Genomic DNA, 10,966 nt, shown 5'->3' on the forward strand with positions numbered 1-10,966 from the left:
TAAATGTATTTGGCTAAGGTGTACATTTACATAGCGTGAAATTTGGTTGCTAATGCAAATGATTCCTCTCATTGTAGTAAAGGGTTGTGTCAGTACTTTGGTTGCACGTAGAGTAAAAGATCGATCTTGGGATTTATAATCGATATCGAGATCGCTCAAATGAAGATCACGATGCATCGGAAAATAGATATTTTTACCCACCCCTATTTACAACACGTGCTTATTTGATTGGAGTAATTAATACATTTGCTAATTATTTTTGCATCAATACACATTTATAGGAGTACAAACTTCAAATAAGAAAAGAATCTGCTGGGTTTGAAGTGGCGCTGGAAACTGGAGTGGATGGTTTCCAGAGTCCACAACCAATAAGTTATTGGAAGGTCAAAAGTAATTTTACATGCATAAAATATACCACCCCTAAATCAGCAACTAAGAGACCGATATTGTCATCATTCGTGAGAAGGCCTTATAGATGTCTCTGAAGAATATACACATGTTTTAAATGTACATAATGCAGGTTGTGGTCTGGAAAATTAGAGCAAAATAATTTGTGTGTAACACTGGATCTCATAGAGCAAAGACAAAAGGGGATAATGTCTTGAGTAGTCTCGTAAACGTTTAGATGAAGCATACTCTTACAAATAAGGTGAGTATGTTAAAAGTCATTGTAGCAAACCCTCAGAGATACCCTGGGAATTGATCAAGCATCAACATGAACAACATGTTCCAATACAGAAAATGCACGTAGAAGATGCGAAACAAAGAAAACCTCAAGTTGATCACCCACCACAAAAACATGCTGCACTTTTAAACCAATTCTATTACAGTTACAATCATGTAATACAGAATTTATAACTGTTATTAAGCCTTATTTAATTGTATGTACCTGACGCACAACTTCTAATTGTGAAGGACGTTCTTAAAAGCCTGATTCAGCTTGTTGTTGCAAACAAATGATGTTCACAACCATCACAACAAGCTCAAATCTGCATTGATTTGACTGAAATGAATACAAAAGCGCATCTGAGACCCCCCATTTACTCATTAATGAGAATGCTCCTACGTAATACAGACACGATTTTGGAAAAACTTCCACAATACTCATTTTGAAACCAAAACAAGATCATTAAACATTTGCAAAGACACACATAAATAACATTAATGCACTATAATGAGACAAAATGGTATGGTAACAGCATGTAATTGAACACTATTGATATTTTAAATAGGTTGCTAATGCTTTCTTATGCTAAAAAAACTAAATCAAGCATCATGAAAATGTAGTTGTATTTATAATGAGACCCAAAACACATGAACTAAAATCTGGACAACTAATAATGGTGCATATAAAGTATGTGTGTATAACTAAATATAAGGAGACATATACAAATATGTCATGTTGTCAAAGGTTAGTACATTCAAAACTGCATCTTCAGTCAACATTTCATGTGTTTTGTCCACAACTGTCCACAAGTCCATGTTACATGCACAGTAAACCATGCAAACAAACAAATGCATTAGTATTTGATAAATATTGAGTACTTTAATGTTTTTTTTTATATATATGTTTCCATACGTTATTATATGCGCAAGCATGTATTGTGTTGTGACCTGCTTAGGCAAAACATGCATACAAGTTAAGGCATGTTGCATGCACAGAAATCAATGCAAAACAAACAAATGTAATAGTGTTTGATGAAATACTGATGCTTGTTTTCATACACACACATGAACAATGGCATTAGATTTGATGTACCTCGGAACACAGCTTGGAGATGAACGGTCTATTTCCCACGTTGCAAACAGATTCATGGGCACGGGCATGACCGGACCGGAACCCGCCGAACCCGAGCCAGAACCCGCGGCTCCGGCCATGGAAGATCCTCCGAGCGCAGCGGTAACGGGTACGGGAGCGGGAGCACCGACAGCCGGGTTCATGAAGGCGGCCCGGACCCCTCCTCTCTCCACAGCCGCGGCCATCGCCGAACCGACACTGAAGCTGGCCTGGGATGGTTCTGGATTTTGCTCTTCAGTCACACGGTCCGGACGGCTTTCTGCCCCAGCTCATCTCTCACAGACACAGATTTGCGATGGTCAGAGGAGGAGCTTCGCTTCAAAAGACAATGTGGAGCAGATGCGTTCTGCGGTACGGCCGATAGTGGGCGCTAAATCGCAGGTCTCATTTCCAGTTCAGTAGGCCACTCGCGAACGAGTCGTTCTTTTGAATCGGTTCTTTTGAATGATTGGGGCGAACCGTTTATGCATCACTAGGCTACTGTTTGGAATGATGTTTCCTTAACTTCGTGAACTAGTAGTAGTGTACTGTTAATCTTAAACTGTAAAAATCCATCATAAAAAGAATGGTTACTTTTAAAACTATGATGAAAGTCAGTGAAGTTACGCTCATTTTTGTCAGGATCTAAGTTATTCAAAAATGCATTATGTGGTGTAACTGTCTGGATACAGTAATCAAATCTCATTAAAAGCTGCAAAAGAAATGTTGCTTAAGAAATATGGATTAATCTTTTATTTATTTATTATTATTTTTTAATGTGACAAAACGAAGAGACCCTTTAGACCCTCATGACGTTTAAAAGTTTTTTATTTATTTTATTTTTATACATATTTTGACATTTTTAGGAAAAGACACATTTTGTTCAGGTCAAATGGAATAACCCAATAAAACTTTTTGATATTCATGATCCAAAAATATGAAAAATATGAATTGTAAAAAATGTGTTTACAAACTATTTTGAAATTAATTATTAAGTTGTGTACACTTATGTGTAAAGTATTTTAATACCTATAATTTGATGGTCACACCACTTGACATTTTTAGAAAATGCTATATATATATATATATATATATATATATATATATATATATATATATATATATATATATATATATATGACATATGTGTTTTAAGCTAGATTTTAAAAAGATTTCTAATTTTCATCACCTCAGAAAACTTTATTTGTCAATGACCCATAAACAAGGAGTCAACTCAACATAAACTATTTCAAAATGTTGTGTGTTTTTTTTTTTTCAGCTTCAGGTACTTTGTGTGCCAGGGGTTAAAACTGCTTTAGAAATTTCTCCTATGCCTTCATCCTTTATTTAATACACTTATTTGCCAATTCCATATTATGTAGGCTATTTTTTTTTTTTACCCTTGTCCCATATCCAGACTTTTCATCTTAAAATATGGAAATTACCTACAAAAAAAAAAAATATGAATTATAACATATTATAAATATTATAATCTAGACAAAGGATGAAATAAACAAACCATTTAGCCTATTTTACTATATCTGAAAAATTATTTAAATTTTGCACACAAATTACGACTGTCCCTAAGTTGTGGTGCCTTTTCCACCACGACCAACCATTTAGCCCATAATACAGTTTTAAAGCTGGTTAATGGCTTGTTGGAACCATAAACAATTATGTTGCAATGTTATATCATAATGTTTGCCATGTAGAGAGAGATATATAGAATGGCAAACTGGAATACATATGTTTCTAAATACAACCAATAAAACACACCCATTTTTAAAGTATCGAAAACATAACATTCGTATAGCCAAATATTAATTTAACTGAAAACAAAAACTTAACATGCGGACCGTGGCCATGATGCAAACGGTTCAAACGATTAGCCAAAAACAACAACAACAACAACAACAACAACAACAACAACAACAACAACAACATCAAACGAACTTCCCAACACTGACAAGGCAAATTTTGAAATACTGCTATGTCAAAGGCTTGGTTGAATATTAATTACATAACAGTGACGTTCTTGGTTAATGTCCAATGGCAAATGCTGTCCTTATGAATATTAATGAAGTATGCTGCCGTTGCTTTAGTAACCTTCAAATGGAAAATCTGGAAAATGATTTTGTATTGCAGTTATTTTTATGGTTTGGCGCCATCTGGAGGATGAATAAGGACATTCACACAAGTTTAACCTTTAATTTACTTTTCAAAAACTGATTATGTGTATGAAATGCATTGGAATTTATATAATTTATATGCTAAAGCATTCAAACTTGGCATGGTTACTTATTTAAATTGTCGTCTTACATAGGGAGAGGAAGAAAGTGTCTTTGGTGTTTGGTGACATGCCTACACCCTTAAATTAAATTAAATTAAATTAAATTAAATTAAATTAAATTAAATCGTTTTCCTTATAACCTTACAATTTACATTTTTATTGATTCATAGACATATAACATATAAAAAACACAACATATATACATTGAATCAACATTTAACTCCCCCAAAACATTGCTACTCCCAAAAACAATACAGAGCAGGTGGCGCAGCTGTAAATACCTATAGAACTGAGATCTGGGAATCCCAAAATTTTTAACCAAATTTTCAAAAGATCTCAAAACTCCACTCTCATATAGGCCACCGAGTGTAGCAACCTGCCTCACAATCCACTCTGACCAGCAGAAAGGGGACTTACTAAAACATAATTTAGGGTTCAACCATATGCTTGAGGCAACATTTAAATAAATGTCCGAATTAAACACTCTGGACACTTTTGTGCATACCGAGTGCAAATACGAGATAACGGGGTGTAACTTAACTTCTCAGATTAGTTTGATAGAAAGACTTTGCAATTGTGAAATAAGAGCAAGAACTTCCTGTTCAATACAAAACCAGTGATGGGCTCTCTCAGGTGGAAGCGACCAATAAGCCAAATGTCTGAGACCAAATGCATAATAATAAAACAAAATCTTGGGTAGGCCAAGCCCACCTTTGTCAGTCGGGCTATGTAACTTATTAAAATGTAATCTAGGATGCTTACCATTCCAAATGTAGGACTTCGCTATGCTATCAAATTGCTTGAAATAAGACAGGGGGACATCCACAGGGAGAGATTGTAGCAGGTAGTTAATTTCTGGAAAACAATTCATTTTAATAACATTAACCTTCCCAATCATAGATAAATGTAATGAAGCCCACCTGCCCACATCGCTCGAAAACCTTTTTATTAAGGGGTCAAAATTAACTCTAAATAAATCAGACAAATTTGCTGGGAATAAAATGCTCAAATACTTAATGCCCTGTTTCCACCACCCCTGGAAAATCATCTTCCTTTCTTATCGCGGCTGCTAATGGTTCCAGGGCAAGACAGAACAATAATGGGGAAAGAGGGCAAGCCTGCCAGGTGCCCCTGTACAGAGTAAAATAATCTAAAATTAATCCATTTGTTTGTGCCGCCACTACCGGGTGTCTATAATGTAACTTAATCCATCCAATAAAATTATTCCCGAACCCTATATTTCCAAATTCATAAAAAGATAATCCCATTCTACCATATCAAAAGCCTTTTCGGCATCAAGTGAGATGGCAGCGACCAGAGTCTGATCATTCGCCACTGACCACATGATATTGATGAAACGCCTAATGTTATCAGAAGAGCTATGGCCCCGAATAAACCACACCTGATCTATATGAATAAGAGATGTCATAACTTAATCGGTTAGCCAGAATTTTTGACAATATTCTTACATCTAGCTGGATCAGGGAAATTGGACGGTAACTCTTACACTCACTTGGATCTTTGTCCTTTTTAAGAATCAGACTGATCCTGGATTGTTTCATGGTTGTCGGAAGCTTTCCATTCTTTAATGATTCCATATCAACTTCTAACAAATGTGGAGCCAGTTCTGTAGCATAAGATCTAAAAAATTCAGCGGCAAAGCCATCTGGGCCCAGAGCCTTGCCTGCAGGCAAGGCCTTAATTACCTCACCAAGCTCCTAAAAGTTTATCTCAGAATCAAGAGAACTTTTTTGCTCAGCCGTCAGTTTAGGGCGTTCTAATGGTTCCACAAAATGTCTAATATCTACATCAGTAGATGAAGACATGTAGCTATAGAGATCAAGATAGAACTCCTCGAAAGCATTATTAATATCAATGGCCTAGGTAAACATTTCACCACCAGCAGATTTCACTGAGAGAAAGGTAGAAAAAGACTGTTTCTGCTTTATATATCTACCCAGAATTTTTCCTGCTTTGTCCCCCGACTCAAAGTATAACTGTCTTGCCCTGAGTAGCCAAAACTCCACCTTCCGTGACAAAATAGTGTTATATCTGTTTTTCAATCGAGTCAATTCTCTGAGGCCATCAGATGACATTCGGCACTTCAGCTCTGCCTCTGCACTTTTAATATTCCCTTCCAACTCTACGAGTTCTTGTGCTTTGGATTTTTTGATGAATGAGGCATACTCTATGATCTGACCCCTAAGGACCGCTTTAAGTGCCTCCCAAGCCACGCCCACAGAGGATACTGAGGGCCAGTTTGTCTCCATATAAACATTGATTTCAGCCTTTAACATTTGTTGGAATTCAGGATTTTGCAAAAAAGATACATTAATTTAAGCTCTATTGGTTTGATTCTATTTTAACCATTGAAAAACAACAGGCCCAGTTTACCGGCCGCATTCAAATTTCGAGACTTTTATTGTCTTACTGTGGACATCTGTACTATTAATTCCAATGATCTGAAAAAAATGGACATCCACCCCTGCAATTAAAAAATAAAATAAAAAATAAAATGCCCTCTAATCACAAATGTTTGGTCCATCTTGTCCATCACTGCCAGCGCTGAGAAAGTAACATGTACCTTGCTTCAACAGTACTCTGTATTTCTTTATGTTTACTTACTTTATGTTTACTTATGTTTACAAAGAATTTACGAGTCGAGTCTTGGACTTCAAGCCAAATCTGTATGCCTTCATCATGCAGATTATATGAACATGTGACCTTATGAAGAATAATTTGAATTTATCACAAAGACAATTCAGATTGATATCAAGAGCTAAGTGCAAAATAATCTTGACATTTGTCAAAAACTCCATCTCTTCAAAATTTGTATTTACAATATATTATTACAGATATCACTGTTTTTGAGTCTACATAAAGTTCAGTAAAAGCATCAGATATTATCACTATAGGCTGTATTATCACTGCAGACTGAAGAAACGCCTTTCAAAAGATTCCCTTTTATTTGAAGTCCATCCTACATTACAACAGCTTTCAATGATTCAATGATATTTAAAAACAAATATCATATTGACAATTTTTTTGAGCAAGATTTATTTGTGTCCACGTTTATCACATTATCATTGGGAAAACAATTAATAATAAATACAAATTATTCACTTATCAGTTCTGAGCAGACCAGTGGAATCAATCTCAGGTGGCCTGACTACAGACACCTTCTCGACAGGCTTCACAGTGAGAACTTTCATGAGGGCCATTAACTCTGCCATGGAACTTTGAGGCCCTGTTTGTTTCACCCAGGTTTTCCCTATAGCATCTCATACGGATCTTTCCAACCAGTCTCTCAACCAGTACATCAATGTTTTCCACTGGGAAGTTTGGATCCTCCATCTGAGCTTCAGCACACCTCCTGCATTTCTGTTTGAAGCGTCGCACTTTAATGGTTCCACTTTTAGGACTGCTTGCTGTGTTCAGATAGAAGTGAAACACCACCTGCACTCTCTTAGACATCCACGATCTTTTACAAAGAGAACAGCTGAACCTGTAAATGCAATGATGTGTTTTCAATTAAGCGTATCATGTCACACCACAAGGCTTGTCAACTATCAGTTTGTCAGCACCACTCAAGGTCTGATTCAAACACTTTTAAAGTTGCTTTAGACATTATAGAGGATGAATTCAGGTAAAATGGGACAGTTTTTACAATTGACCTCAATGACAAAAAGCAGTGACCTGAATTCACCTTACGTCCAATTAGTATCTAACAAGGATCGAATAAGACATACATTAATCTATGTCCTAATAATAATAAATGTGCTAGAAATGTGTTCTGTAGGCTATTTGGATAAGACTAGGCAAGAAAAACATGTAAGGATCGTGTAATAAATCATATAAAACATCATGGATGGAATTAAGTCTTGTATTCTGACAAAGCTGGGTTCTCACCGTGCAAAGGAGCCAGAAATGTACTGGTACCAACCAGGAGCTGGTGTGTGTGCCACTATAGACTCATCAAATACAATATTCCATGTGTCCTCATGTAACTCGCTTGCCCTCTCCTGTAAAGCACTGTTCCACAACATTGATGCCATGTCTTCGTATGGTGTATTGGGCTTGCTCACTGAATAAATACTGCAACTATGCTTTCAGATTCCAAGAAATGAAACTGAAACTAACAAGCTGTTCTCTACAATATGAAAGTTAACATGTCTTTGCAAATCCAATTAGCAGTAAAACTTAAAGTGGTCCATGACACATTGAAAACTTAAGACCGGTGATCATTTTTGCATTATGTAATACATAAATGGTATTTAAGGTTCTACATAAGATATGGGAAATTGGTATGAGAACCTATTGGCCTTATATATTTCATTCATACCATAACACTGGTTAAAATAAATAAGAATAATGTTGCATGCTGAATTAAATAAATTACTTAAAATTACTATTTAATTAATTGATTCAAGGACGAAACAGGTGTGTAGATAAACTCTGAGCTTGCTGTGATTTAATTAGCTCCCATTAATGAAAATGTACAATGTATTATACTTAGACTTGGAAAACAGTGCTTAAATTGTATTAACTTTTATTACACATTAAGATCTCTGTACCACAATGGAAAATAGTCCATAAAGTATATATATATATGTATATATATATATATATATATATATATATATATATATATATATATATATATATATATATATTTTTTTTTTTTTTTTTTTTTCATAATATTTCTCCTTGAATATATATGTTTAATTTATTGTCTAGTATTAATACACTTAGAACTCATTCAAACTTAAACTGAGTGAATCAATATCAAGCTTTCTTTAATATTGTTGGTTATTTTCACTTTCATTATAGCTCATCCTCACTGTTGTCATTTGGAATAACTAACTGTTTACTCTTCTTGCCCTTTCCATAAAAAATTGCCATGTTAGTGTTTGTCCAAAAAGAAGAAATGAAAATAATGATGCATAAATGTAAATTAAATTAAAACACTCACTGAGCACTTTATTAGGAACACTCAATTATGGACACCTACGTATTCATGCGATTATCTAATCAGCCAATCGTGAGGCAGCAGTGCAATGCATAACATCATGCAGATACAGGTCAGGAGCTTCAGTTAATGTTCACATCAACCATCAGAATGGGGAAAAAATATGATCTCATTGATTTCGACCGTGGCATGACTGTTGGTGCCAGACGGGCTGGTTTGAGTATTTCTATAACTGCTAATCTCCTGGGATTTTCACACACAACAGTCATTAGAGTTTACTCAGAATGGTGCCACAAACAAAAAACACCCAGTGAGCAACAGTTCTGCGGATGGAAACGTCTTGTTGATGAGAGAGGTCAACAGAGAATGGCCAGACTGGTTAGAGCTGACAGAAAGGCTACGGTAACTCAGATAACCGCTCTGTGCAATTGTAGTGAGCAGAATAGCATCTCAGAATGCACAACATGTTGAACCTTGAGGCAGATGGGCTACAACAAGCGAAGACCACATCAGGCACTTTATTAGGATGATAGTGTTCCTAATTTAGTGCTCACTGAGTACATATGCAATATCATTTATACCACTATTTATAAAAATGTACAATAAAGAAATGTATTAGTGAAATTGGCCAAATGGCAACATTCATATTTCCTAAATTTTCAGCAAAACTATGCTAGATAAAGTTTATCAGTTTACATTTATTCATTTAGCAGATGCTTTTATCGAAAGCGAGGTACAAATGAGGAAAACAACAGAAGCGATTCATCCTAAGGAGGCAGTAATAAGAGAAGTGCAGTAGACAGTGGTAAAAGAATGGATAGATAATTTTATTTTTTTAGAAGATGAAAGGATTGGGTCAAGTGCTTTTGAAAGAGATGCATCTTTAGATGTTTCTTGAAGGTGGTTAGAGAATCAGCTGCTCAGGTGGAGTTTGGCAGGTCATTCCACCAGCGAGGAACAGTTGTAGTGAAAGTAGGCGAAAGTGATTTTGTACCTCGGTGAGATGGCAAGACGAGGCGCCGCTCACATGCTGATCCTAAGCTTCTGGAGGGCACATACTGTATACTTGAAGTAGTGAGTGTAGATAGGGGGTGCACAGCCAGTGGTTGTTCTGTAAGCAAGCATCAGTGACTATGACACTAGAAAGAAGCTTATTGTGAGAAAGCAGTGTTCCAGTTTACATGCACTGTAATCACCTTATGCGCCAGAGAAACTAGCACGCAGCCATCTTAAAAATTCTGTCTTTGAACTTCCAGTCTAATGTTTTCTATATAGATATCTTTGGTGTTAATGTGAAAGTGTAATTAGCTGGCGGAGTGGATTTCCAGGTTGTACAGTTGCCAAAAGTTATCATGAGTATTTTAAAGTGTTCAGTGGATGTCATAACAAAGGAAAGCAGAGCGGAGATATTTTGAAATTAGAGTATTTCATTCAAATACATATGATCTTACCTTCCCGCTGTGGATGTACTGATATGCCTCTGTGTTCATGAAACTCCAAGAGACAACACAAAGTCATTAAAAATATCTCTGTAAGACACCCCTGACCATCTTCTTGTGTCATTCACTCATCACGTTATAGTTAAGGTAAGCAGATTTTTTGAGTGTTAAACCGGGACGGAGGTTAGGGGTGCTACTATATTTATACACACACACACACACACACACACACACACACACACACACACACACACACACACACACACACATATAAAAGTGTATGTTTTATTTTATATCGTATTTACATCTATTTTAATAACATTAAAAGCCAAATGTTGGGTGAAAAATTCATTTTTAAAAGTACAAATAATTTCCTTTCATGTCATTAACTTGCATGTAAAATAATACAAGGTGTCCTGTTTGAAATTTCATGTCAACTAGACATTTTAACACAAATTATTAACAAGTTGAAACCCTAAAAAATTAAGCAG

The 10,966-nt window shown here is 35.7% G+C and overlaps 2 protein-coding genes across 6 annotated transcripts in view; both read right to left on the reverse strand.

Moving 5' to 3' along the window:
• The window catches only part of LOC127438133 (phosphofurin acidic cluster sorting protein 2-like), a 91,986-nt gene extending 89,859 nt beyond the window's left edge, over positions 1-2,127 (reverse strand). For all 5 annotated transcript variants that reach the window (XM_051693457.1, XM_051693455.1, XM_051693456.1 and 2 more), the window contains exon 1: positions 1,760-2,127. In XM_051693457.1, coding sequence (XP_051549417.1) covers positions 1,760-1,983 — 224 coding nt within the window. In that variant the 5' untranslated portion in view covers positions 1,984-2,127. The remainder of the gene's footprint in view (positions 1-1,759) is intronic.
• Positions 2,128-4,295: 2,168 nt separating this feature from the next.
• On the reverse strand, positions 4,296-8,167 carry LOC127438157 (receptor-transporting protein 3-like). Its single transcript, XM_051693504.1, has 2 exons — positions 7,977-8,167; positions 4,296-7,572 (listed from the first exon to the last, which is right to left on the reverse strand). The coding sequence occupies exons 1-2, from the start codon at positions 8,120-8,122 to the stop codon at positions 7,224-7,226; spliced, it is 495 nt and encodes a 164-aa protein (XP_051549464.1). The 5' UTR covers positions 8,123-8,167; the 3' UTR covers positions 4,296-7,223.
• Positions 8,168-10,966: the final 2,799 nt, after the last annotated feature.

The sequence above is a fragment of the Myxocyprinus asiaticus genome, chromosome 49, assembly GCF_019703515.2.
Source record: "Myxocyprinus asiaticus isolate MX2 ecotype Aquarium Trade chromosome 49, UBuf_Myxa_2, whole genome shotgun sequence".
Classification (NCBI taxonomy): Eukaryota; Metazoa; Chordata; class Actinopteri; order Cypriniformes; family Catostomidae; genus Myxocyprinus; species Myxocyprinus asiaticus.